Raw genomic sequence first — 26,474 nt, forward strand, 5'->3', positions numbered from 1 at the left:
TCGCATCGATAAACTTTCCAAGTATCTCTGCTGGTTGATTGAGATACCAGCTGGAAAAAAAAACCATGTCAGCTCAAGTCATCTTCTTGTGTGATGTTAGGTGTCTTACGTAGGATCCGCTTCTTGAACTTCCCCTGGAGCAAGATCCGGCAGCTCATGGTCCAAAAATCCGTTGTTCAGCCATGCAAAATCCAGCTTCGTATCCTCACACCGACTCTGCCAGACCATATCTTCGTATCGGCGCCGTCGCAGAAGTTCAAAATAATGCAGCCTAGATCCTGGGTGGAATGCATGAAGCTCTCCGTCCTTGGCGCCATTCTTGAAAGAGCTTGCACAGTCATCTCCCCAAACCGTTTTCTGGAGCCAGTTGATCATCTGGAACTGGTATGCCTTTGCCTTACCATCACGAAGCCGGAATGAAGAGTAATTCTCCCTTTGAAGTTTCTGGATCATGTCTACCACATACAGGGTGATCCGTTCAATTGACGTGATCATGCTGCCATGGCCAACCGGGCTGCCAGGCCCCATGTAGATAAAGTAGTTAGGCATATCCTGGGCCAAAACGGAAAGATAGCATGCAGGGTCCTTGCTCCAGACCTCTTGCAGGTTCACTCCGTTGGCACCAACGATCGGCCAACGAGGCGTGAAGGATAGGTCAAAGCCGGTAGCCGCAATGATGACATCGAAATTCCGCTCAGTGCCATCCTTTGACCTTAACCCCGTCTTAGTAAATGAGTCGATTTCACCCCATACCACTTCGCAGTTGTCAGCACAAAGCGAATCGAGGTAACCAGGGCCCGGCGTCGGTCTGCGACATCCCACGGCAAAGGAAGGGAGAAGGATGTCTGCAAGCTCCGGCTTTGCTGCGAGCTTGGCCCGCATATCTTTTGTCGTGAACTCCCTGGCCATGTCCTGGAGTTTGGTACCCCGCACATATAATGGGAATCGGACATTAAGCTCTTGTTCGACCTCCTTCCGATATACGAGATATTCCTCCGGGTTTTCGCTCCACTTGCGTTGTTGTTCGTCGTCATAGTAAACGTTCGACTGGCCCTGCTGGATAAACCTAGATCCTAGGTTGGCCGTAATCCAGGTCGGGGATCGAATGAAAGCTGAAACATGGCCGGCCACTTTCTGAGCGGCTGCTGTGACCTGGATGCCACTGCTTCCGTTTCCAATAACAGCAACACGCTTTCGTTGCAAATCCAGGCTAGGGTCGTAATTTGCGCTGTGGGATAGGATACCTTGGAACTGCTCCCGGCCAGGAATATCGGGCCATCGCCAATTGTTGAGATAGCCGCTGGCGTTGATGAACACATCGCACTCCTCAACAATATCTTCGCCCACCTCCCCAGCAGTTATGCCTCCCATGCTGGAAATGAGCATGCGTCGTCCGTCGGTCTTTTTGAACGTCACTTCCCATTTCTGTCGAGCTTCGTTCCAGCGGGCACCAGTCACTTTGCGGCAAGTTTGGATATATTTTCTCAGTCCAAATCGATCGGCAACATCATTCAAGTATGCAAGAATTTCTGGTGCCGAGACATAGAAAGAAGACCACTTTGGATTGGGTGCCCAGGTGAACTAATTTTTGGAACATCCGTTAGCGACGGTTGGGCAGAATTAATAATGAAATGTGTAGTTCCTTACAAGATAGTTATGCGATGGGATATCACATGCACATCCGGGATAACGGTTCTCCCACCATGTTCCTCCCAAGCCCGCATTCTTTTCAAGGATTTGAAGATCGACGTTTCGAAGTTGGGAGGTCTCCACGGCATGAGCAAGAGAAATACCACTGATACCAGCCCCGACTACGATGACTTTGATAGGTCGCGGGTGGTCGAAGGGGAGCTTGGACTGTTCGTACGCCACAGGATGCTTGTCTTTATAGGTCTCAGTGGCTTGGATTGGCGGGATTTGGCCATCTTTGACACCGTTGGTTGACATTTTGAAATTTCGAGCCAAGTATGCGGACGCAATGAGTTGATACGAGATATGATCAGATGAAATTCAGCATGTGCTCCTGCCTACTTATAGGCTCTTTTATTGACTGGCCACAGAGTTGGGAACGGAAATGTTAGTGGGCGATGCCATGCGTACCCCATAATTCTGGAATTATTGTGTTTTTTCTACTCCGGGATCGATGTCTTTTCGAGCATATCGGAATTACGCGGTGTCCGGTGGCAGAGGTTCCGAGCCTCGGTAATTTGCCAAATATTCAGTATGATAGGTAAAATTAACTTTGCCTGATAGTGAGGAGAATAGAAAGAATAAGTCTGATGAGTGTGTTTTCGGAAACGAAAGAAATTCCACGACATCTCAGATGTGTGTCCGATGGGCAACTTCATGCGCATGTTCACAATAAATTGACCCTCAATTCCAGGCAGAGATGCAGACCTCACCATCACTTCAATTGTTTCAACTTTCCTGACAAGTTTACCCAGTTCACTTGACTCTTTGGTTATTGCCTCTTCCCGTTCCCAACATGTCGTACAGCGATTTCAAAGGAAAGGTTTTTGTGATCACCGGCGCAGCATCAGGCCAAGGCCGCTCGACTTCGCTCCTGCTCGCCAAACAAGGCGCCAAGCTAGGACTTCTCGACTTGAACCATCCGCAGTCCGTTCTGGATGAAATCAAGCAACTGGGCGGGGAGGCGATCGGATTCCAGGTCGACGTTGGCGACTCCTCCGGTGTCGAAGCTGCGGTGAAAGGTACCAAGGAGAGATTTGGGAAGATCGACGGCGCAGCAAACCTCGCTGGGTGGATTGGCACCCAAGGTTTCAAAGGCAAGGGATATGCTCTTGATACTATCACTGACCCAGAGTGGGATGCAATGATGAGTGTGAACTTGACTGGAGTGAAGAATAGTATTGCGTCGGAGTTGAGACACATCAGCAATGGTGGAAGCATCGTGAATGTCTCCAGTATTGCAGGTCAGCGAGGAACTCCTTGGAACTCTCCTTATGGAACTGCGAAATCGGGTGTCATTGCGTTGTCAAAGGCAGCGGCCTTTGAGGCCGGCCCCAGGGGAGTGAGAGTTAATGCTGTTGCACCGTAAGGTCCCAGGTTCCTCTTCCTCCGACTTATAAGCAAACAAGATTGACTAATGTTGAATGGATTATAATGGTTAGGGGTATCGTCGATACCCCCCTTGCAAAGGCATTGGGACCTATGGAGCTTGTCCACGAGAGGCTGCTGAGCAGAACCGCGCTTGGGCGAATGGCTCAACCTGAAGAAATTGCCAAATGCATTCTCTTCTTGCTCAGTGATGAGTCTAGCTTCGTAAACGCGAGTGTGAGTATTTCCTCCTTGTTTTTTTTTTCTCATTTTGGCCAATGATGCTAACTAACTGCCAGGTTCTCAATGCCGATGGCGGTTTCCAGTAGCGTTTCGGTGATTGGACATAGAAATAGTGATATGCTTACTGGAGGATGGATATTACATATATTTAGCTAGCAATCAACCCGCATGATTAGGATAAATGATACTCCATTCTCCTTATCTTTTCCTGAAATGGAAGGCTTCCATGACTTTCGTTACAACAAGTGCAATTCCCTAGCAAGCTGCTTTCGACACTGCCTTAAATGTAGTCCGATCTTCCAAAAAATTCTATCGAATCATTTTGAAAGGACTAGTTAGTCGGGGTGATGATTTTTGTGGTGGTCTGGGCTCCAGACCACTTGCTCGGAACCGGAAGCCAGAATCGATAATGTTCCGCAGAAAACCTCATCTGATAGTTTACTGCCTCTACTATTCAGACTGCCATGTCGATTGCACAAAACTCATCCACAGTTTCCCAAATACATCTCTACTACTATTAAATCAGCCAAGGCCTGGAAATCTTCCCGTACCTTGCAACCGTTATTTGATCAAGAGCTCTACCAAAATCTCCTCAACTGCTGTAGCTAAAAATAATCCACGAAAGGATTCTGGGAAATTACAATAAAATCCCAACGTATGTTCTAGCTGTAAGCCACAAATTGTGAGCCAATATATACCAGGTACTGTGCATGCACAGACAAGTGGTGAAATCGCTGACCCTGCTCTATACCCAGCCTTACCCCGTGTTGCGGGGAGTTGATCTGTCTTCCGGGGTAATGGAAGTTGGCTTCGGGAAGGAATATAAATACTTACCTCAATAACGGAGTTGCATTAAAACGCTTTATATCAGTCTAAAACCACAATTCAAATCGATTGAAGGCTTCATTATGGATGTCCAATCGCTCAATCCAGTCAGACCTGCCAGCTTAAAAGCAAACTTGTACACCACAGGAAAGTGTATTATGATTGCCCTCAGCTCCTTTGCCTATGGTTATGCGGGAGCAATCATCGCAACTACACTTACACAGCCATCCTTTGTGACAGCTATGGGACTCGACAAGGCATCTAACCAGGCATCCCTGCTTGGTGCGATCAACGGTCTCTATTATGCCGGAGGAGTGTTTGGAGCCTTTACAGGTGGCTGGCTTTCCAATAAATGGGGCCGCAAAATTTCTGCCATCGTGGGCAATATTATTCTGTTGATATCCGCCGCAGTGATGACTGGTGGTGTTAATGTGGCCATGTTTATTACCTTCCGGTTCTGTAGTGGTGTTGGGTGCGTTCCTGTGTTCTCTATTGGTTATAAGTTTCTAATGTCGCATGCTAATCATTGGATCGTTAAACTCCCAGGTCGTTCATCATTCTCGCTACAATTCCGGTGTGGATAGCCGAATTATCACCTCCACAGATTCGAGGCATCATGGTGGATATTCACACCGTCTCCATGATGACAGGTTACGCTGTAGCTTCGTATATTGGACTCGGCTTCTACTTTGTGGGCGGCAAGAGTGGCTGGCGAGGTCCGATGGGGTTATCGGCTGCTTGGCCATGCATCGCTATTTTTGCATCCTACTGGGTGCCCGAGTCGCCTCGTTACCTCGTCTCGCAAGGCCGGAAAACTGAGGCTTTGAATATCTTAGTACGAACGCATGCTAATCCTCAGCCTGATCCCACCAACGAGTGCGCGAGACACGAGCTACACCTGATTGAGCATCAGATCGAGCTTGATGCTATCAGTACCTTGAATCAACGGTCATACAAGTTGATTCTTCAACAGGCTAGTCTACGTCGCCGAGTTTGGATGACTATCTTCCTGGAATTCGCGTTGATGAGTTCCGGCATTCTCGTTATTTTAAGTAAGAGCCCGCTCAATGTTAGTCGAACAGAGGTTCGGGGAAAACATGAGGAAAGCAAAGAAAATTAACCAAATGCTGCAGACAACGGCACAATCATCTGGGGTGGTCTGGGTTTCGAAACCGCCCAAATCCTCAATTTTCAAGCCGGTTTCCAGCTATGCGGATTGGTTTTCAATCTGACAGCTATGATTTTTGTCGACCGTGTCAAACGTACATGGTTGATTTCCTTCGGGCTGCTGGCTTGTGCCCTGATCATGATGATTGAAATGCTGTTACAACGTTCCTATCTCGGTACGACAAACAAAGCGGGTCTATCCGCAGCCGCTTCCATGATCTTCATTTTCCAGATGACTTTCTCTCTGTTCCTGGACGGGGCATCCTACTTTTACGTCGCTGAAATCTGGCCTAGCCATCTGCGTCCTCAAGGATTCGCGATCGGTATGGCTACGTTATGTATTACCAATATGGTATGGCTTCTCGCTGCCCCGACGGCGATCCAGCACATTAGCTGGAAATATTACCTGTTTTTCGTCACCATTCCAGCCATCGCGGCGGTGGTTGTGTTCTTCCAGTATCCAGACACGTTGCACAAGCCGCTGGAGGAGATTGCCGCTATGTTTGGAGATAAGGAAGGGGTAGTGGGTCGCCAGCAAGACCCAAATGGAGACGGGATAGACACTGAGGTGGATGAATCTAAGGGCCAGGTGGCTATGACCGAGCAGGTTTAGTAGCCTGGGATGAAATGATGGGGGCTGTGTTGAATCGGCAAGATTGCCACTCGCTTCTCCGAAAGACCCGGCTTCAGTAACTTTAATGGAGCAAACCTATGGCATTGTTAATAATGCACGAAAATGGTGGATTAAATCCCTATGCATACCTCAAGGATCCACACTTCTCGTACTCTTTGTTTGGCTGTATCCAATCGGGTCCCGGCGCCAAGGTCCATAAATCTGTGGGGTAATTTTGCTCCTGTACTCTAGTAAATTCTTCCCCGCATTCTTCTTATTCCTATAAGGCGCACCTTAACACGCGATTCACGCCCCTTTTAGAAACTCACCAACGATCATAATAAGATTATGGAAGATGTCAGAGCATGTGCTGCCACAGAAAACGGGTGCGAAGCGGGACAAATACACTTCGCATGCATGGTAAGCTATTCCTTGTCTTTTGTCAACCTACCGACTGATTGATTGCTGACATATAAAAAAGCGGCGAATGTCAGCGGCGGAAAGTGAAGGTTAGTGCGCTTGCTTTAACTATCTCAGGCATATCTCTTCGATCACTTGAGAGAACTAATGTAGAGACGGTGTGTATCAGTGTTCGGGGGAACCGCTATGCTCGAACTGTCGAACCAGAGGCGCCAACTGCCAATATGAGGATGTTGGCCCGCGTGGGCCCAAGCCCAAAAAACGCTTCCATGAGGATTTTATCTCTGGGTATGCTACTCGGTCTTCTAATTTGTGAGACTCATTCCATTAATTCGCAGTTAAAGGGATTTTCGCTCCGAATACGGCCTCCAAAAACGAAGAAAACCGCGATCGACACTCAGGAATCAGCTCGCGCAGCTGCAAGAAAAGGTCGATGAACTCATTCAAGGCCACAACTCCGAGGGACTGGTCCCATCCAATTCTCCAGAGTTACGACATGACCTCTCACTATCCTCCAGTCCACGCATGATGATAGATAGCGCAAAATCGCACCCAAGTCCGGACAGCCTGTTCAACTGCTCCATATATACCAGTTCGCTCGACCCTTACAACTATGGAAGACTTTTCCAAGACACAGACGTGTTCCACGCTCAAAGCCCGGGGTCCAATCCCATCGGCCTGAGCTCTCAGATTGATGCTCTCAGAAAACTGGGATGTCGAAATCATTCTCAGAAAGTGCCGCTGCTTCCAAAGGATTCTACTGCCGAACCCGACTTTGTCGCCCAGCTTCCTGAGCCCACCATATTATGGGCCCAAGTAACAATCTTCCTTGCAGAATTCGGGTGTTATTTCCCTTGCCTGCACGAAGATAGAGTGTGTGATCAGCTCTCAACTGCTCTGGGATCGTTGGGTTACGATGAAAATCATAGAGAAGTCTGTGTCGATAGCTCGCAATGTCAAATCATTGCCTTTCTTTTCAATATGCTAGCATACGCAGAAGCAGTGACACAACCATCCCCTACTGTTGGCAATCTTATCCCCTACCCAGGTGCCAAGCGTTACTTCCAGGGTGTGAGATTAATGGAGCATTTCGGAAAATTGCACGGAAACGACCTCCAAACAACAGTGTATCATACCACTGCTACCGCCTATCTACTCGAGCTGGGAATGTTGCAGGTGGCATTCCAGAGCATATCCAGAGCCTTTCAGACGGCTCTCTGCATAAACCTGAACAACCAAAATCGGTGGCCGAATAACACACAGGATGAAGATATTGCCTGCCGTCAATCACTCTGGTGGACCATTTTCTTCCTTGACAAGCGAGTCGCACAGAAAATCGGCATTGCGTACTCCGTTCGCCAGACAGAGTGTGCAGTCAGAGAATACATTGAAGACGACAGTAGTCTTAGTCTGCAAGCTCATCATGAGCTACTGCAGAGCATGATATTATATGGTCGGCTTTGGGCTCAAATTTGGGACACTTTCTTCTCCTCTAGGGCAAATTTGAAGGAGGACAAGGAGGGAAAAGATGACGCATGGGCGGAGCTGCAATTGACAGACATGAAAATTATCTTGGCATATCGTCGCCTTCCTTCGCGCCTTCGTTGGAAATCCGAGAAGATGAACATGTATATCGAAAATGGCGATAGCGAGAAGGAAGTCAGACGGCGGTTACTAGTATTCTTGGTGAGTTTATTACTAGTTCATTACTGGTTGCTGCCATCTATCTTATTAGCCACGATTACTGATAGTTTGTTCAATTACTCTCGGGCAGCGATTTGCGTTGTTACGTCTGAGTATCCGTCACAACCCTATGAAAGACCCGGAGGCGGACTTCGAACGTCGGAAATGCTGCGTCCATATCTGCCTCGCCACGATCAAAGCTGTCCGAACTTATACAGAAACATTCGGATACCACAAGCCAAGCGGCCACGTCCTCACAAGCGCCCTCATTGAGAGTCTCTACTATATAATCTACGAGCAGCAGCACCAGCAGGAGCAACCGTCAGGTAAAGACGACAACGGTGATCAAGTAGTCTCACAGGAAACTCTAGAGCGAGCCAAAAACCGCTCGAGTGCACTCCTCCATAAGCTCGCATTGACTACTGCGGGCGCTTCCCGGGCCTGCGAGGCCCTCCAAGAGGTCTTGTCCCCTACAGAATTCAATTGCGATGATGGGAGTTACGACTATGAGATACCGCTACCTGGTATCGTAGAAAGCGATGCTAATATGCACGCCATGCAGGATAAGTCGGCATCAGTGACTGGGCTTTGGCGAACGACATCCGAGGCTGCCGGGCAGGAATACGATCCAATAAGCCCCAAATTTCAGATGCCGAATACCTCAAAGATAAACATCATCCTACCGTCGTTGGGTGAATTTGTAGGAGTTGAAGACACCTTTGACGATTTGGTTGGAGGGATGGACTGGGAATCTTTGCTCAGAACGTTACCTTCGGGATAAATCAGCCAGCTATTCTTATGACTTGTATTTTGATCTATTTTTGCGTTAGAATACCATAAGAGAATTGCTCACTATGGAATGTTTTTTCTTCTACAAAAGCAGCAGAAGCTTAAGCCCAGTTCCGAGGCATTTTATTCCACGGAACGACATAACCGGAAAAAGAAATAACGGAATCCAGGAACTAAACCTGTTCAATGTGGGAATCTCCATTAGATGGTCATTCAGTTTGTCATAACATTGATACTGACCAAATTGTAATAGCTCTCCACTAACCCAGTGTCTCTTTATATATACCTTCGAGCGCCAACGTTGTCCCGCAAAAAGGTTATCCTGCAAACCAAGACGAAGACCGGCTGCTTTGAATTCACCATCCAGAATCACTATGCAGCAACTCAATACCACTGACCTTGCTCGCCGAGAGGCCCTCGAGGCTTTTCGAACTCTCCTTCCTGCAAATCCTGCACCAGGTGAGGCAACAGAACCTTACAAGATAGTAGATGACATCGCATACTCTTTGTCGAGACTTCCCCTTGGGACAGCTCGTCCCCTAAAAGTCATCGTCGTTGGCGCCGGATTCAGTGGGCTCGCATTCGCGCGGGAGGTTGAAACCCAGCGCCTTGCGAATGTGCACTTGCAAATCTACGAGAAAAATGCGTCTGTTGGAGGGACTTGGTTTGAGAACAGATATCCAGGGTATGTTTAATGCGACTCCCTAATTTACCTATTTATATATTGACCTAATTTGCTTTTACAAAGATGCGCGTAAGGACTCTATCTTTTTGGCAGACAACCTTTTCATTTACGATTGGAACAACGTACTGAGAAGAAACTTTCACAGCTGTGATATTCCAATCCATAACTACCAGGTACTGATGATTCTGTCTACAGCTTTTCCAAATTGCCCGCTAATCAATTCTCTGTCTTCTTTTCTAGTATTCATGGGCGCCCTATCCCGACTTTCCGAGCTACTATGCGAAAGGACCGGATATTCACCGTTATATGGAGGCCGTGGCAGATCAACACAACCTCCGCCAATACGTCAAAGTTTGCCACAAAGTAATCGGTGCGAAATGGTTAGAACCCAAACAGAAGTGGTGCGTCACTGTTGTCCGCACAGATGGACGACCGGTTAGGGTCAGTAACCGGGATGCCAATAAAGAGGGCGAGGTGGACGAACCATTCAACGAGGAATGCGATATTTTCATCAACGCAACAGGCTGCTTTAACGATTGGAAATGGCCAACTATTCCCGGTCGAGAACTATTCCAGGGTCAGATGGTACACTCAGCGGTCTGGCCTGAAAAGGATCAACTGAAGCTGAAGGGGAAAACGGTCGGTTTGGTCGGAAACGGAAGTACAGGTGTGCAAATTCTCCCTGCGATTCTGGATGAGGTCGAGAAGGTCTATGTCTTCATTCGTAGCCGGACCTGGGTCACTGCTAGCTTTGCACAAAAGTTTGCTGGCCCTAATGGCGCGAACCTTTTTTTCTCTGAGGAGCAGAAAAGACGCTGGAGGGAACATCCAGAGGAGTATCTTGCTTATCGAAAGGAGGTGGAATCGGAATTAAATTCTCGATTCCGGCTATACCTGAAAGATTCGATAGAGCAGCGAGAAGCACGGGAGTACTCTGTTTCCCAGATGAATGAGAAGCTAGCTTCGAGACCGGAAGTGCAGAAGCGGCTTATTCCTGATTTCTCTGTTGGGTAGGACAACTTCACCTTAATTACGTTGATCATTTCTGAGATCTCTATTTTGACAGATGTCGCCGCACCACTCCCGGAAATGGATATCTGGAAGCATTGTGTTCACCTAAAGTTGAAGTTGTCTGGGGTGGGATCAAATCCTCAACGAATCCGGCTTAATGTCCGACTCTGGAGAACAATTCAATGTTGACACAATCATCTGTGCTACGGGATTCAACATGTCCTTTGCCCCCCGCTTTCCTATAATCGGTCGAAACAACACAAATTTGCAGGCAAAGTGGGAAGAAACCCCGGAATGCTACCTATCTGTCACTGCAGCCGACATGCCTAATTACTTCGTTTATCTCGGCCCTGCCAGTCCTATTGGCCATGGTAGCGTGGTCTCCTCACTGGAACGGGTCACAGAGTACATTTCACGGTTCATCCAAAAGCTCCAGACAGAAAACTACAGCTCTGTGATTCCAAAGGCACACATCCCGCGCGCATACCAGCGACAAGCCCTCGCATGGCTGGAGAAGACAGCATGGAACTCTAACTGTGCATCGACATACAAGAATGGCAAGGTCAATGGCCCACTGATATCTCTTCATCCGGGTTCGAGATTGCATTACTTCAAGCTACTTTCAAACCCCCGGTGGGAAGACTTTGAGTGGACAAGCCTGTGTCCAGAAGAGGAATTGACTTTTGCCTGGTTGTCTAATGGGTTTATTCTAGAAGAGTGCCAGAAGGATAATGAAATGGATTTAACGTGAGTCATTCTCCCTTCCAAAGTTTGGATTTTTCTTCCCTTGCGTAGGAGTACTGACAGAGCTACGATAGGTGGTTTTTGGGTCCTGTTGAAGAAGACAAGGTTATTAGAAAGACTTGCTAGTCTGTTCGTGCTCTCTGTCTTTAGTCATGTCTAGTTTTTTTTTAGCTTGTTATCTCTTAGAAATTGGCGGAAGCTGTTATAGATTTCACAATAATCAGACTTCCATACCGGTGAAAAAATGATGCAAGTAACCTTGAGTGTCTCTGCGCAGTAACCATGCTAAGTAATATAGGAGATCGATGAGGATTTTAATATGGCCATAAGGACAAGTCGAACTTGCAAGCAATCTCCAATTAAACCGGAATAGTCTTTGGTGATGACCCATGGCACATGGTAGCGGATTTCAACCCAGTCGTCTGGACTACAAGGGCAGGAATGTTGGATCCGCCCTTCCCGAAGAACCACTTGGTCGTAGTTGGTTTAGACTAAGTCGACCAAAATAATGGGTTTCCCAAAATAAATAAAGCTTCTTTATCACCGGGGGAGTTTATTGTGGTACCACACGACAAGGGAATGCAGCTTACAGAGGGAAGCGGGGGGACATCACTATTCATACTTTTCAATATGTGAGATATAATTCTTGCTATGCATTGGTCTAGGCCTTACACTGAGTTGATCATTGTATTATTAACATAATCATTTAATGAACAATAATCGAGAGTGTTACCCCTGTTTAGCTGTGGTTATATCCGACGCGAGAAGTCCCGGACCTAACCGTGATCTTTCATTGAGAGTTGCAATTGCTTCTGAACATGGAATGGTAGATTGGGGGATGTCAGGCACGAAAGCCTGGATTCTAAGTTTGGAGCTACCCAGCTGTTACTGCTGTCCGAACGAGATACGGGGCCACGTGCGGTCTGACATGTTTAGGCGTCGATTGAGTTAGGTTGAGGAATGTCAGGCGGAAAGATCTCAGACACTGAGTTTTGATTTTTGTCGTGCCGCAGGGATCGGCATGGTTGTTGGTTTCGTATTTGCTATTGCATGGCCTTCACTCACGTAAAGCATGGTGATGGGCACTTGCACCAATTAAGATCCTTTAGGGCCAGGGTCCCTTGAACATCGATACTACCATATTTTGCGTGACAGAATGCGTAGGTAGACCCTTCGATATTGCATGAGATGGATGCTATTCTATCGCATTCATATAAGCCCATGACAATTCTTGGCAAGGTGGATAGATAACTACCGTCCATGACTATCGATATTAGCTAATTGAGCGGAACTAATGGCACTTATCGCGGTGAATCTGTTTCCTGGTATTCCACAGGAGGCCTGGTCTACACTTGGAGGGCAGGTACGAGGTATGTTTTTGAGCCGTCGTTTTAGGAACGGTGAGATACAGCGAAGAAAGGAACCACCAGTGATGCGTACCACTTCGATCAGCCCTGCCTGAAGAACATGGCCTTAGAACCCGGGCAATAATAAGCTGACATTATCATCAGCCGTAGGTGAGAAGATGGCCGGACGCAGGAGATAAAGATAGACAGCAAAAGCTGCAGATAATATCAAAAATTTCATAACAGAAGAACTAGGGACCGGTGGCCAGGGTATGTATAGAAATAGAGAGTGGAAAGGGTAAATGGATTTTGAGGGAGGGAAATGGTGCTATTATGGGTGAGCCACCTCCTAGTCCGCCTTTTTATATGAGCTACAATCAACAAAATCTTGTGAGGATATCATTACACCCCGAGAAGCACGGCATCGCTAATAATCACAGTCTCGGTCCTGGAGCCTTGAAGTGGAAAACGGTACCGCCTCAGATATTTATCTTCCGTGTGTTCAATATCAAGGAGAGACCTGGCCTTCACATATATCTAAACCCGTGGAAGCTATTTGTCAGGGGGCTGTATACAGGACAGAGACTTGTCAACTAGGTAAGAAGAAGGAAGATGTTGAATGAGAAAAATGACTAAGTCAGATTGGAACAAGACTGAATCTTGGAGGCCCATAGTCCTGGCCTCCAAGCTAACTATTTAACATGAAAGGGATTATTCGATCGGTACAGATTCGAGAGCTGAACATCATTATTCCGAGATCGGCTGCAATTCATCGGGACTAATGCATCCCATCGCGAGCCTGATCCGTAATCACCGAAATCTCCGGAACACCTGGCAGGCGGGGTTGGATGCCTAACCTCCATGATTCCGAGATAGACCCCGTGACATCTATCGTATTCTGTGAATCCGCTTCCGGAGATGTATTCGTTGTATGCAAAATCCCACCACTTTTGTATAAAGTCCTTCTTCCAAGCTTCTAGGCATTTAGATTTCCTGTTATAGAGTTGTGCGCGTTCGACAGCAAGTTGCGTATAAAGCTAGGTAGAGATCAGCGCAGAATATATCAGGAGAATTATAATTGCTTACGATTAATGCAGTTTGTAACGCCGCCGCGAATTCCGTGTACCCGTAATCGGTCTTTGAAACCCTTACGCTAAGCTAGACTCGAAAAATTGTAGCGTAGGGAGGAGAAGGATAACGCTTTATTCTGCTAGGGCCCTTCCGGGGTCACTATCCTAAAGAAAGGGCGCTCCTTTTTATTATTTTTCTATTCAAGCGTATATAATTCTCTCCCCTTCGGAGGTCTCACGGCGAGAACATCAGCTACCGTACTAAGCCCCTTAAAAGCGCTATTAGCTACACTATGAACTATCACCTAAAAAGCAAAACTTATTCTAAGAATTAGATGTTCTCTAACCTAGTTCTTTGGTCTTAGTTCTTTAGAGTTAGTATTCAAACTTCACAGTAACTTAGATACAGTCTTATAAGTCTTTATCGTCGCGATAGCGCTATCCTTTTAGAAGCTTAGTATCAATCGTCACCTAGCGTTTTAACTATTAGCGCCCCATTTAATATTAAAAGTAAGATGCTATAGAGCATCTATTAGCTTAGCTGGTCTCTGAGCCGGGAAACGGGAGGGGAAGGCATAAGGTAAGAAGTTAAAGTAAAGCTAATAAGATTCTGATACGCAGAGTTCTGTGTTAGTAGATTTTTTCTTATTGCAATATAGTCTTCGGCAAAAGATTTCAGAAGTTGTAGGGTAGGATTAGGTTTATTTTTAGAAAAATTAGCATCTGTCGCTTCGTTACGAGAAAGTCTCTATCTACGAAAATAAGTGACCCGGTCTGTACCTATAGATAGCAAAACTTATAATGCCTAATTTATTGCCGTGTCTTTATACTTCCGTAGAGTAGCTAGAGCGAGCTCTTTAAGGCATATAGTTATTGTTATCTTGTTCCTGCTTATTCTAATATTCGCGGGTGAAACCACGTGACGTAGCACGTGCAATTCTTTTATCGAGTTTCTTTTGAAAGTCCTTTAGGAGTATCTTCTTTTGACTTGCTACGTGTTAAGAGAATAATAATAGCAGACCAGACATACGCCCTAGGGCTTATACTTATAGCCCGGACTCAAGTGGGAGAGGGGGTGATCAGGGTGAGAATCCATACCCTGGTCTTACGCGCTCTCACCTAGTTCTTACCTAGTTCTTACCCCGTTCTCACCTCTATCACCCTAGTCCTCAAACTTCTTACCTATATCACCCACACTTACCCTAAGATCAAATCCGACGCCATTCTAGAGCTTAGGGCGTATTGAGAACTTTCTGCGTACTATACGTGGCTTAAGTACGGCTGAGCAGACGGGAAGCCCTGTTCTCCATACCCTATGGTCGTATGTGCTAAAAATCCACTCGCGGGGAATTATACAGACATCGCAACATCGCAAACTACTGTGAATCAGTGCGAAAGTGAAGTGGAGCTAAGTGATAATAAAGTCTAATGTAATTATATATGCATGTTCGCTAGGATCAGCTAATTATATATACACTAAGTTACGTGGCAATGTGCGGTATAGCGTGCGATGATTAGGCGTGCATAGATACAAAAACATCTCCGTAAAGTCAAAATGGATTGAAGACTGGGATATACAATTAAAACTAGGCAGAATGAAAAATAGAACTAAAATCTCACAAAAGAGCTAAGCAGGTAAGTTTTCTTTTATGAGGTAATAGTCGAAAATATCGGGCCTAGCGGGAGTGCAAGAGCCAAGGCTATACGGTCGTAGCGTGCTTATAGTTACGGAAGATGGTAGCTGAAGCCGATTGGATCTGTTTGAATCATGAATAGACCGAACAATCGAGTCAAACTACAAAGCTAAGTAACCGCAACCGAAGTTCTAACAGCACTCAGTGTTCTCTCACATGTCAGTGAAGCTATAGAGCCTCGTAGACGAGCGAGGGGATTCCACAAGCCAGCGAATTAGCGACGCTAAGCGCGGAAGTTAATATCAATGCCTTAAGAAAACCTTAAGTCAAGAAGAGAGTTATCCAAGCAAGGACGAGCTAGCACGAGCCAGTCATAGAAGGGAAACATAGAAGTGCGGAACGAAGCCCTAGAACCCTAAGAGCTAAGATGGATGGAGAAGTCGACGAGCAATGAGACAATGTAGGCAGGATAGACTCGAGCGAAGCAGAACACTTCTTGGCGTCGAAATTGACGAATCAGCGGCGAGACCGGGCAAGGGTTTTGCAGTACGAAACGCAAGCCAAACTTTGCGGGCAGCTCGCGCTGGGGAGTAAACCCCTTCACTCGTTCCTCGTTTCAGGGCACAAACCATCTAGGACTACGTAAACGAATGATCATATAAAGGCAATAAACCCGGGTATCAATTGGCTCAACCAAAGAGCAAGAGCAACAAATACGTACACCTCCCCCCTTCTCGCAGATAAAAAGTAATACATACAAGTACACAGCAAGTGCAGGTGATTGTCCCGACGTAGGTCACAAAAGACAAGAGTCATCGTCGAAGAAAGACACCACTCTGCCCTCAAGGATCTGCAAGAAAGCAAGAAAGGCCCCCCACAAGACAAGAAAACATGAACTTGAGTCCGAGGGGGGAGATAAGAAAAAGCAAGAGGATATATGCGCCCGCTTCCGATACCATGGACATAATGAGATGGAAACAGAACAATGGATGTAAGTGTAAGAGAGCAAGGCCAATCCAGGACTCCGTGGATCCCGGTCGGGGGGAAAGATGCAAAACATGTATAATCAGTAGCCTCCCATGTAGATGGGGGTAATATTGGCAGATGAAGGTATTCAATGAGGGGGTCATTTCGCGTGAGTCTCCTTTTTGTCATACATGACGAGGTACATCATGTAGCAAGGAGACTTTATGTTTGCCGGTAGTCCGGCGTGGGACGAGATATTTTTCTTTCCCATGGGGCATGAGGGAAGTATGGTAGACCCGCATGGGTCTGTGGCTTGTGTTATGACGATTTTCGCGCCTTGCCCAGCCACGTCTGCCACCATTTGCAGACGCCAAGAACGGCGGCGCGGCCGTCATCTTTGCGCTCTGTTCCGTCCGGGTTGCCCATGACCATGGCGAAGACCCAGAAAAATGCAGCCGTCCATGCAAACAGCAGGATTGCGATGCTGAAAAAGGGCGACAGTGTCAACACAAGGATAGACATGCCAACGGCGTAGTATCGATTTGTCTCGGCTAGCGTTGAGTGCTGCTCAGAGTCAATCTCGGCTTGGATCCATTGTGTGGAGGATGATCGGTGTGATGTTGGTGGCCGCATGCGTACGAGGCGCTCGTGGGCATGTAGGGCTGGAGATAGGAGATCGCACAGCTGTGATTTGAATGAGGTATTGCGAAGGTATGGTGTGGGAGGGCAGAGTCGGAGAGGAGAGATGAGGAGGGCGAATATCAAGGCGCAGCACGTGTATAAGCTTGCGCCGAGGGAGTATATCGGGACCGGGACGGAGAGTCGGAACTATATCAAGCCATGTTAGGGCTCAAGATACCTTGAGTGAATATAGCCTAGTATGAATCTACTTACAAGCATCAGTAGCGCATCCTGACTATCCACCGCAGGTATATCTACGGGACCGCCTCGCTTTTGCGTGCGAGGTGTGCCCGAATGATCGGCCGACATCAAAGAGGGCTGGTCAGCCCAGCTGCCACGAGAGCGCTCTTCTTTGTGTATCACCCCGCCTGAAACCACCACACGAGTGACGGGGGACTCGTTGTCGACTCGAGAAGAGCGCCGTGAAGCTTCCGGAGACTGGGCGAGGGATCTCCGCGGGCCAGAAGATCGAAGACTCCCCTCGTAGGGTGTGCCGTCGACAGAGGGGCGCCACGAAGCTGGATAATTGGGGTCACGAGATTCCATAGATCGATCAGGCAGCGGGGCGATGATCGAATTGCGAGCTGCTGCGCCGAGGGCGTCCTGGCCTTGGTGGTAGGCAGGACTATAAGACATCTCCGGTGGCCGCATGGCGAGCCAGAGGAGAGGAGAAAGGACAAGACGAGACGGAGGTGGTGCCGACGGTCGTACAAGGCGCACAGAAGGCGACTAGGGTTTCGTAGGGCTCACTCCATGGTCTCCCCGGCTTACAGTAGTATAGTCAACACTGCTCATCAGGGGGCGGACGAGGGGTAGACACAAGTGTCGGTCTTTTGAGGGTGCCGGAGAGACGAGAGGAGACGGCAGAACCAGGAGGGACTTTCTCACCGGGGAGGAAAAGGAGATCAGGGCGGAAAGACAGACTTATAAGACAGAGGACCGCACAGCGGAAGAGCCAGAAAAAGAGCCATGGCAGCGGAGGAGCATTTCCTGCTGTTTGCAGTCTGCGCCAAGGCGCCCAGGTGCCGAGCCCTTGGCATTTTGAGGGTCGGGGGGGGTGGTACGCTGGCAGGTAATTTATTGAGAGTGAATTGGTAAAGAGGGCAATAATGGGTGGACACAGAGCTAGCCAATCCATCAGGACGATCACGGGTCTCTCCGATACTTGGATTTGTGAATCGTCCTGGATCGTCGTCCATTCCTTGGTCTGTCGTTTGTTGTCGTGCAGATTGACCAGGACTTGGACTTGGGGGGAACATCCAGTGATTGATGTTGTGGGGAGACGGAAATCTGGAATGGTCACGAGTCTGTTCCATAACGGTATTTTACCCAAATGCCAAGCTGCCAAGCCAAACTTCGGCCCACCAGTGGCCTGGAAGAGTTTCTTATTGGCTTATTTGCCTCACGATCCGCACTGAGAGGCGCCTTGGCGTTGGATGACGGTATCGGCGTGTATCTGTATAACACACGTGATCTATACCGTACCAAGTAAAATCAACAAATATCCTCTGCAGTTTAATCTTCAATACTTGGTAACTATGTCCAGCGAGCTAGAGCTTATAAGTCAGTACCAATATATCATGGTTATGCCCATATCCTCTCTGGTTATTTTGGTTATCTGACAATTTCCTCTGACACATTCTCCCCAATTCCATGCCGTGCTGCCGTGTTGCCGAGCCCTGCCGAGACGCCGAGAGATTGGCATCCATTGAACATAGCGTTAAACAAAAAACAAAAGGAAAGGAAAGGAAGGGAGGGACTCTGTATCAGAAAGAGGGCTCCTTGTATGCTCCGTTCCAATAGTTCTTAGGTAAAACACCTCAATATTGCACCGGGACCGTCTGGGCGCATATGCACCCTGATCAAGCAAATACCTCCGAAGGGACAAGCAGTGTTGATCTTGCATACTAATCGCCGAATAAAATCATACCGCACTGATTCTGTACAGGCTTTGTATTTTTCATAATCTCCGAGCTATTGGTGAGGTTGTCATTCATTACATATTATCCTATCTCTTCCATATACCCCTAGTCCTTCAATTTGTCCCCGACCACAACTTCCAGGATGCCTAGTCTTGGCTCTCCAACTCCTCATTCCGCCGCCCAGCTGCCCAGACCCGGTGAGTCAATACTTGCAAGTTCATCCGGAGCATCTGACCGACTCGCCGTTGATCTCGGTCTAGGCTGCCTTGGCTCTGCTCCCCAAGAGTTCACCTTTTGGTCCCCCTCTAGAGGGAGGAAACCTAAGATCTCGGCATCTCTCAGGGCACTTTGCAGCATTCATCTTACGGCGCGCTTGGCTGGAACAGTCAGATCCGCGGCTTGCGTGGCCCGGCCTGAGCTCTTCCTGAGTGCCGCGCCGCTTGGCCTCTGAAACGTCGGGGATGCGGACCGGTCGTCTACCGAATTATTCTTGTCCTGCGAGAGGCTGGTCACAGTCTGCTGTGATTCAATTACCTTGTTAGTTATCTATACGGTTGGATTTTGACAGCATCTTTTTCCATGTGTCCGACCTCGGTAATGGCACAGCAAAGGTTCACATCCGTCGATCATCAGCTGCCCGCACATCCTTGATGAGGTAGGTGGTGGGTGGGGGAGATCTGTCACATCTCTTTGTACCCGCATTGTAGAGCGAGCCATGCCATGCATCAACCCGAGTTTTGAGCCATATTTCCGCACAGAGGAGGCATGTGCAGACTACTCGTCACAGGATATTCACTGTTTAACAAATCCCGACCACGGAGTTGATAGCAAGCTATGAAGTCTGCCAATCGGCTCTTCGCACTATCAGTCGCCATTAGCAATGAGTGTGGCAGCTCGGATTGATTGGCCCCAGGCTTGAACCCCCCGGTCAAACGGTAATCGAATGTCGATAGAACACCACGTTACCGCTCTTTGAATTGAAAGAGATTACTTCTTTAGCTAGTCGGAACGAGCAATTTTCTGTTCTAGGGGGTCCAATGGCCTATGCACTATAGATCTCAAAAGGCTTGTCCTCCCAACCGGGTTGTCAGCTTCTTCATTTTCATTAAATTCGCGATCGCTGTTCTATGGTCATTGTCTGGCCTTTCCAGCTCTAACAGGATCACCATCCGAAAGCTTCCTCATAATAATCTATCTCATGGAAGCCATGCTTCATCGCCTCATACACTGCATCTCGGTACTGGTCAGCCATCTGTGCCGGTCCACAAGTCAAGACGCCAATGCTCGATGAGCTATTCCGGGCCTCTCCCATCTCACTCATGATGAGTTCATGTATGTTGGGGCGACCAGGCATGAACCGCAGGCTACCATTTGAAGCCGGCGAGCCGACCCTCGTACTCATGACTTCTGGTGCACAGTTCTTGGAAAGTACACAATCATCCGAGTCGAACTCCCTTGGGGTTATATCGAGCTTGGTGCAGTAGACAGAGGTCGTAATATCTTGGTGCTGCAGGATTGCTGCCAACTCGTTCGTGAAAATCCGATAGAACATCTGCCTTTGACGAATTGACCAAACAAGGTGGATTTTCAGAGTCTTACGTTCGCTCTTCCGGTCCGCTTCCAGATGAGCTAATATGTAAGGTAGCGCAGCTGCTATACCTGTACCTCCGACAACGATCAAATTGGTGTCAAAACGATGTAGTGGCTCTGTATGGTCCTTCGAGGAGAAATTTTGGATGCAAAGGACTATTTGCTTTGCGACATTGATCTCGAAGACGGCGAGTCCAGCCGTCATAGGGCCAGATATAGAATATCAGCTTTTTCTGGTTATACACTGGCATAGAAGACCCTTCGTTCTTGAATTCAGAAGCAGGCACCCAGGCACCCAACGAGAAAGGATGGTTCTCCCAGAATTTGAGCACGCCTCCTTGGTAGATGAAGTTGTGCTGGCCTGGTCTTGGCGTCTCGGTGAGCTTTCCCGGGGTAGTTTCGAGTGTGATCAGATCACTTTCTGCGTTGTAGATGGCCGTGGAGGACGTGGTCGCGGGAATTGTTTCCCAAATTGAGCATTCAGATCGCAGTGAACCAGGCGGCAGACACCCACAAGTCGATCGAGAATCCACAATGCGACTGGTGACCACAGATATCCAACCCACTCGGGACCGTCGAAGCTTGTGTGTCTGAATAATCTCTGTCAGAAGCCTTTCTTGGAGACTCGGGCTGTAGGACTCACATAAAAAGACCAAGCATCACCACAATTCCAAACATCACATGGATTTCCAAAAAGATCTTGTATGATCTGTGACGCAAAAAAGTCATAGATTGAACAAGCATGAAACACATGAGAATAGTTACCTATAAATGAGTAAGTTTTCTGATAATTTTCAATGACAGACTGTTATGACAAACCATGACACCCATATACCAGTACTCGTGCACCCAAACACTCCAGTATCTGCCGTCTATTACAGCATCAGCTTCACCAAACCAACTGGCTCGAATATGACTCTAACGCGCGGCACACGACAATATGACATTGGAATTTCCGACTCTTCGGAAATTTACCCCTTTGACGACATCAAACTCGTTCCGCATGCTAGAGTGGAGCTTTACAAGAACCCGACAAAGACGGTTGAGGTCACCGTGATCATGGAGAATCTCGACAATGGCGATGGCTACGCTCTCCTAAACAACATCACCTATATAGCTCCCAAGGTACCGACATTATATACCGTCAAGTATGCTGGGGATCTAGCAACTGATTCAACTGTCTACAGGGACTACACCCATTCCATCGTGCTCGAACAAGATGAGGTAGTCGAGGTCATTCTCAGTAACCAGGACACCGGTACCCATCCATTCCACCTGCACGGGCACAGTTTCCAATAGTTGGATCGATACCCAGCTTACGGCGCCAATTTTTACGATTACGATGCCGGAACAGACTTCGCGACCTTTAATCCTTCCAACCATACCGCGTTCCCAACATACCCTGCCCGACGGGATACCTTCGTCCTTCCTCCTGGTGGATACTATGTAATCCGCTTCGTTGCCAATAACCCGGGTGTCTGGTTATTTCATTGTCACATTGACTAGTATATAATATAGGGCCTTGCGATGACGTTTATGGAAGATCCCACGACAATCCAGGACCAGTTCAGTCTCTCGCAAAACCGGATGGATGTCTGCGAGGCTGCGGGTATGAGCTGGGAAGTAATGCTGCGGAAAACACCGAGGATGACTTGGATCTGAAAGGACAGAATAAACCTCCTGGCTTCATTCCTGCAGGCTTTACTACCCGTGGTATTGTGGCTCTTGTCTTCTCATGTATCTGTGCGGTTGTTGACATGATCTCTATCTCGATATATGGAATCTCTGATTTGAAGTTTACGATGCACGAATCAGGCTTGGGTGATTATGGTGCTGTCGGAGGAGAATCTGCGCGACGATACCGAGACTGATGATTTGGAAGTGAAGGAATTTTTTAGAGATACAATCGTGTATGAATATTAGGCAATTCTATAGCCTGGTCAGTAAAATCTCGTAGACTGGTAAACAGCTTTTCCAAGACCTCGTTCTTAAGACATAGAAACATCCCAGTAAAGGAAGCAGGGCTATTAGCAGATCATCTCAGGTAGAAGGGCATCCCTTGAAAGAACACAGTCCCAATCAGCTCCATACCTACACTTATGTGTCTATCATGGTGTCCAGTCAGTAAGTCACAATCAAAGCCCACGTGTAGTACACCTTATCAATTAATTCTCTCATCCGCAACCAATACAATTAAAGTACCCTAGTGAGACCACTCAGCTCCCACACTCTAAACCCTAAAGTCCCAAAATATGATACAGCCAAGCGCGATAGATCAAGCCAGCTGCATGTCGCAAGGGGTCCATCCGATCGCCGGCATCATTCCCGAGCACGCACAACAAACAAGGTTCAGCCCGACAACAGATCGCGCCCCAGGCACATCCCCCCTGCTTCCTGTCAGACATTCCGAATCCCCTCATCCTGCCGACAGGGTCCGCTGCATAAGTACAGTTTGTATCGTACGGTATATGATTATACTTCGTCATAAAATAAGTAGCAGTAGGTACAGGGTGGATACAACCCTACTGACAGTATGTATATCTATACCTACTGTCGTACTATCTGTAGTATTGTATGTACTGTATACATAGTGCTAAGTCTACTTACTCACCCTTTCATCCCTTCTCCCAAGACTCCGGCTGACACGATCTCAGGGTGGATGCAGGGTGCCTGGTTGCCCGGGAAAATGCAATGTTAGCCGCGAGCCGGATACGTGCAGGGCTTGGGAGATTTGTTCCAGGCTTGTTTGAAAGGGTGTACGATGCAATGATGCAATATTCTTGGGTCCTATGGAACATACTTGTCTTCTTTTTGACCTATGACTGGTATTGTATATGCGATGGTTCGAGGTGGACGATTCAATTAAATGCAAACGCATTAAAGCGAACCCATTTCCCACGCCGATCTACCAGGCCAGCCCTTAGCACGCGATACTTCAAACTTTCAGGTACAATAGTTTTTACCAGAGGAAGGATCGCTATCCCAGAGAAGCTACCTACTACTACCCTAGTTTATTGTCAAAGCTATCGACCCTAAACTCACGCTTTGAAAGTCGATCATCAATAGTCGATCTCAGCCGCACGGGACCAATCTCCGATCTCAAATATGATATCACCATAAATCGGCAATTTTCCCTATCGCAGCTCTAAGCAGATACCATTGCTTATCACTGAATCGCTACAAAAGCAAAAAAAAAAGGAGAAAAAAAGAAAGAAAGAAAAAAGGCAAAAGCAAAGTAGCTAGCCTAGAAAGGCCCCACCCTCCACCATGTACCCATGTACTGTGTTGCTTTTCCCGCCGACACTCTGGGAGGGTCAAGTGTCACAGACTCAATGCTTTCAATGCTTGTTGTGGCTGATTGCATGACTCCTCTCTGTGTGTCGACTGGTGCTTTACATATTAAGCAGGGAGTATGCTAGATGCCTCAAGCCAAGTCCAGGGATTTTTAGTTCTCTTGAATTAACTCTCCACAGGTTTCCAGCCTCCGCCCGTTGTTGGGGCACATGACCCGTTACTTGAATGGATCCATTTGAATGCCCCATTCAAGCCTCCCAGCAGATTGGAAGGGCTCCGTTTGTGGCTGCAGCAGGCGTGCCCACAAATCCTGTGGACCTGACCTGGTATCGGTTGTGAAGCTGCCTGGCTTGGATGTGGTCCCCATTGTGGGTGGACCGTGCGCGGGGTGTCCACCGTATGTACTTATATAATGGGGTCATAGCCAGGTGTAGGTTGCTATATCTTGATTGTTCCATGTGTAGTAGGTTGCTATATCTTGATTGTTCCATGTGTAGTATATAATGACTTTATTATATGTCAAGTGAAATGGTACAGAGTTAGGCCATCAGTATACAATACTTTGATAGAGCGGATGCTGTAGCCTTGATAAAGTCGGGAGGATATTGCTGCACATCCCTGACAGCTATAGCGGGAGCAGTTTTGACTAGGCTGATGAACCCTGAACTTATTCTTGTTGTTACTATGTTCTTACGGGTGTTACACCAACATTATCGCATACTCTCCTTGGCCAAGCTTGACTAGGCGAAGCTATAGACTGGCACTGAAGGTTAAGCCTTTGCGCAGTGCATCGCCGCTTTTCGGCTGCTCTGGTCGCATCGCTTTGCGATATAATCCGTGGGTTCGCCATGTTAGGGCAATGGCCGTATATATTCTACTAAACGCAAACCAGCCAGCTTAAATACTTGGTCTTCATTCTATAAACCGACCGAGCCAAGTTCACCAGCATGCCCTTGATCCTATAAACAAGTTGCGCGACTATCTCCTCTCGTGGGCGCATCGAGCCGAAGCGCGCTAGAGTCGTGAATACGGGTTTCCGAACAATTCAGAATCAACAGAGTAGTATATATGGTATACGCTTCGTCCTTTGAGAATGGAGATGTATAACCCCCCTCTTTCCCACGTCTTCGCGAGAGTGTGTGGCCTTCCCCCCCTAAATACTTCTGTACTTAAGGCCGCGACGGACCCGAATCACGGCAGTCTCCACAGTGGACCTCCTCCCAGGTATCTCGACTTTCGTGTCTCAGAGCTACAGTATGCGCGCGGCTGCGTGGATTACTCCGTGGAACAGGATGCCCCGAGACGCCCAACCGAGGCGACCGAATGAAATCCAGTTGAAATTAACGAAAGCAGTATCCAGATGACTCTCTAACAGTGGAAGGTTTGTATGTATGCATTATTCTAACACATCATATACCGAGTCTTACGTGACTATCCTCGCAGAGGAGGTTTCAGTTGCCTTCGGTTCCATCCGTGTTCTCTCCGAAGCGGAGCTGGTGGGCGCCTGCAGGGATCCGCTAGAGGAAGGGGGTGTACAGTAGGAACACCAGATCCTCTCCTCCCGTGTTATGGTCATTGAGATTGTGTCATGTAATGCAAGTGACGGGTGTCGTGGGACTCTAGAGGAATTTAATGTGACGCGAGTTCGAGGGTTACAGGCAGCTTGTCGACGATCGTCTACGGAGTATAGCACGTTGAAGGGTGGGGGTGGTTCGGTTGTGTAACCGTGGCAGCGATTTGGGATGGCGGTTGTGATTGTGTGTGTGTGTGCCAGTGTGGGTGTGGTACTTAAGCCAAGGAATCCGTTCGGGAGAAACTAGTGAACGAGGGATTCGCGGGAGTTGGAAGCTGTCAAATCAGGTGACGAGGAATGGTAACCAGATTTTCTGTAGCCTTCCCTCTTGGCTGAAAGCTAGGAACTCGTTTAACTACAGCAAGCGTTGATAGTACTTTTAAGAGTACTCCGTAGCCAGGTCGGAGTCCACTAGCCATTGGTCCAGGGAGTAAATATAGCACGGCGAAAGGAACCGATTGTATGGAGTGAAGCTCTTCCAAGGTTCTTAGAGGGGGCCACACAATGGACTGGACTACTGTACTGCGACGCAACGGCAGTGGCGGCTCGGCTAGTCCAACCCCTGCGCGAGAGGTAGCAGACAACAGAAAACAAAATAATCAGAAGCAAATTCTCGCTCAATTATAATCAAGAGAATGGAGAGGGGCTTCGTACCCACGCCCCGGGTGGATCCATCCACTGGAGATTCCTCCGGGCTGACGACATATTGGGGGCCGATCGAGGCTGCAGCAGGGATGATGGATGGATGCGACCTGGAAAGAGAACAGGAGAGAGTGGACAATGAACAGCGAACAGTCTGGATGGATTATGGAGAGGGGCTAAGGGTCTGGAAGGACTATCTAGTATACTGGCTCATAGGGCAGGAATACAATAGGAAGAATCGCATGGTATTTATGAAATAGGTGCCTGATCGCCTTCTTAGAGGAATTGATTGGGAACAACATTGGATTATGGAGGATGGTGGATCAGGTATATACAGTCGGTGTGGAATCGTGGATGGGTGGGTTGTGGAAGGTGTTTGGATCGGCAGGGCTAACGGTCAAGGAAAAGGGCAGGGCAACCCATCGTAAACCAGTCATCAACAATGAAAAGGTTGAGGGACAAAGTTGCAGCTACTACGGAGTGATACGTTCGGGTCCGAAGAACAGTGCATTGACACAT

The 26,474-nt window shown here is 47.9% G+C and overlaps 9 protein-coding genes across 9 annotated transcripts; 5 read left to right on the forward strand and 4 right to left on the reverse strand.

Moving 5' to 3' along the window:
- Nucleotides 1-105: 105 nt before the first annotated feature.
- On the reverse strand, nucleotides 106-1,947 carry N7458_008551 (flavin-containing monooxygenase; the record flags this gene model as incomplete). The annotated part of the gene is made up of 2 exons (XM_056911933.1): nucleotides 106-1,581; nucleotides 1,648-1,947. 2 exons carry the CDS (start codon nucleotides 1,945-1,947, stop codon nucleotides 106-108), a joined length of 1,776 nt encoding a protein of 591 aa, XP_056764759.1.
- A 538-nt stretch (nucleotides 1,948-2,485) lies between these two features.
- Nucleotides 2,486-3,386, forward strand: N7458_008552 (SDR family NAD(P)-dependent oxidoreductase; the record flags this gene model as incomplete). The annotated part of the gene is made up of 3 exons (XM_056911934.1): nucleotides 2,486-3,054; nucleotides 3,132-3,294; nucleotides 3,357-3,386. 3 exons carry the CDS (start codon nucleotides 2,486-2,488, stop codon nucleotides 3,384-3,386), a joined length of 762 nt encoding a protein of 253 aa, XP_056764760.1.
- Nucleotides 3,387-4,208: 822 nt separating this feature from the next.
- N7458_008553 (Quinate permease) lies at nucleotides 4,209-5,905 on the forward strand (the record flags this gene model as incomplete). The annotated part of the gene is made up of 3 exons (XM_056911935.1): nucleotides 4,209-4,597; nucleotides 4,672-5,177; nucleotides 5,259-5,905. The coding sequence occupies 3 exons, from the start codon at nucleotides 4,209-4,211 to the stop codon at nucleotides 5,903-5,905; spliced, it is 1,542 nt and encodes a 513-aa protein (XP_056764761.1).
- A 355-nt stretch (nucleotides 5,906-6,260) lies between these two features.
- On the forward strand, nucleotides 6,261-8,789 carry N7458_008554 (fungal specific transcription factor domain-containing protein; the record flags this gene model as incomplete). Its single annotated transcript, XM_056911936.1, has 4 exons — nucleotides 6,261-6,325; nucleotides 6,533-6,613; nucleotides 6,670-8,011; nucleotides 8,100-8,789. Exons 3-4 carry the CDS (start codon nucleotides 6,851-6,853, stop codon nucleotides 8,787-8,789), a joined length of 1,851 nt encoding a protein of 616 aa, XP_056764762.1. The 5' UTR covers nucleotides 6,261-6,325; nucleotides 6,533-6,613; nucleotides 6,670-6,850.
- Nucleotides 8,790-9,171: 382 nt separating this feature from the next.
- On the forward strand, nucleotides 9,172-11,244 carry N7458_008555 (flavin-containing monooxygenase; the record flags this gene model as incomplete). The annotated part of the gene is made up of 3 exons (XM_056911937.1): nucleotides 9,172-9,482; nucleotides 9,755-10,492; nucleotides 10,611-11,244. The coding sequence occupies 3 exons, from the start codon at nucleotides 9,172-9,174 to the stop codon at nucleotides 11,242-11,244; spliced, it is 1,683 nt and encodes a 560-aa protein (XP_056764763.1).
- Nucleotides 11,245-13,275: 2,031 nt separating this feature from the next.
- Nucleotides 13,276-14,617, reverse strand: N7458_008556 (uncharacterized protein; the record flags this gene model as incomplete). Its single annotated transcript, XM_056911938.1, has 4 exons — nucleotides 13,276-13,620; nucleotides 13,670-13,741; nucleotides 13,893-13,944; nucleotides 14,484-14,617. Coding segments are annotated over 4 exons (603 nt in total), but the record flags the coding sequence as incomplete, so codon positions are not given.
- A 1,954-nt stretch (nucleotides 14,618-16,571) lies between these two features.
- On the reverse strand, nucleotides 16,572-17,585 carry N7458_008557 (uncharacterized protein; the record flags this gene model as incomplete). The annotated part of the gene is made up of 2 exons (XM_056911939.1): nucleotides 16,572-17,081; nucleotides 17,148-17,585. The coding sequence occupies 2 exons, from the start codon at nucleotides 17,583-17,585 to the stop codon at nucleotides 16,572-16,574; spliced, it is 948 nt and encodes a 315-aa protein (XP_056764765.1).
- Nucleotides 17,586-20,018: 2,433 nt separating this feature from the next.
- Nucleotides 20,019-20,651, reverse strand: N7458_008558 (NADPH oxidase family protein; the record flags this gene model as incomplete). The annotated part of the gene is made up of 1 exon (XM_056911940.1): nucleotides 20,019-20,651. One exon carries the CDS (start codon nucleotides 20,649-20,651, stop codon nucleotides 20,019-20,021), a length of 633 nt encoding a protein of 210 aa, XP_056764766.1.
- Nucleotides 20,652-21,358: 707 nt separating this feature from the next.
- On the forward strand, nucleotides 21,359-22,317 carry N7458_008559 (uncharacterized protein; the record flags this gene model as incomplete). Its single annotated transcript, XM_056911941.1, has 3 exons — nucleotides 21,359-21,704; nucleotides 21,762-21,920; nucleotides 21,965-22,317. The coding sequence occupies 3 exons, from the start codon at nucleotides 21,359-21,361 to the stop codon at nucleotides 22,315-22,317; spliced, it is 858 nt and encodes a 285-aa protein (XP_056764767.1).
- Between the last annotated feature and the right edge of the window lie 4,157 nt (nucleotides 22,318-26,474).

Source organism: Penicillium daleae (assembly GCF_028827525.1).
Source record: "Penicillium daleae strain IBT 16125 chromosome Unknown utg000007l_segment0_segment0, whole genome shotgun sequence".
NCBI classification, from domain to species: Eukaryota; Fungi; Ascomycota; class Eurotiomycetes; order Eurotiales; family Aspergillaceae; genus Penicillium; species Penicillium daleae.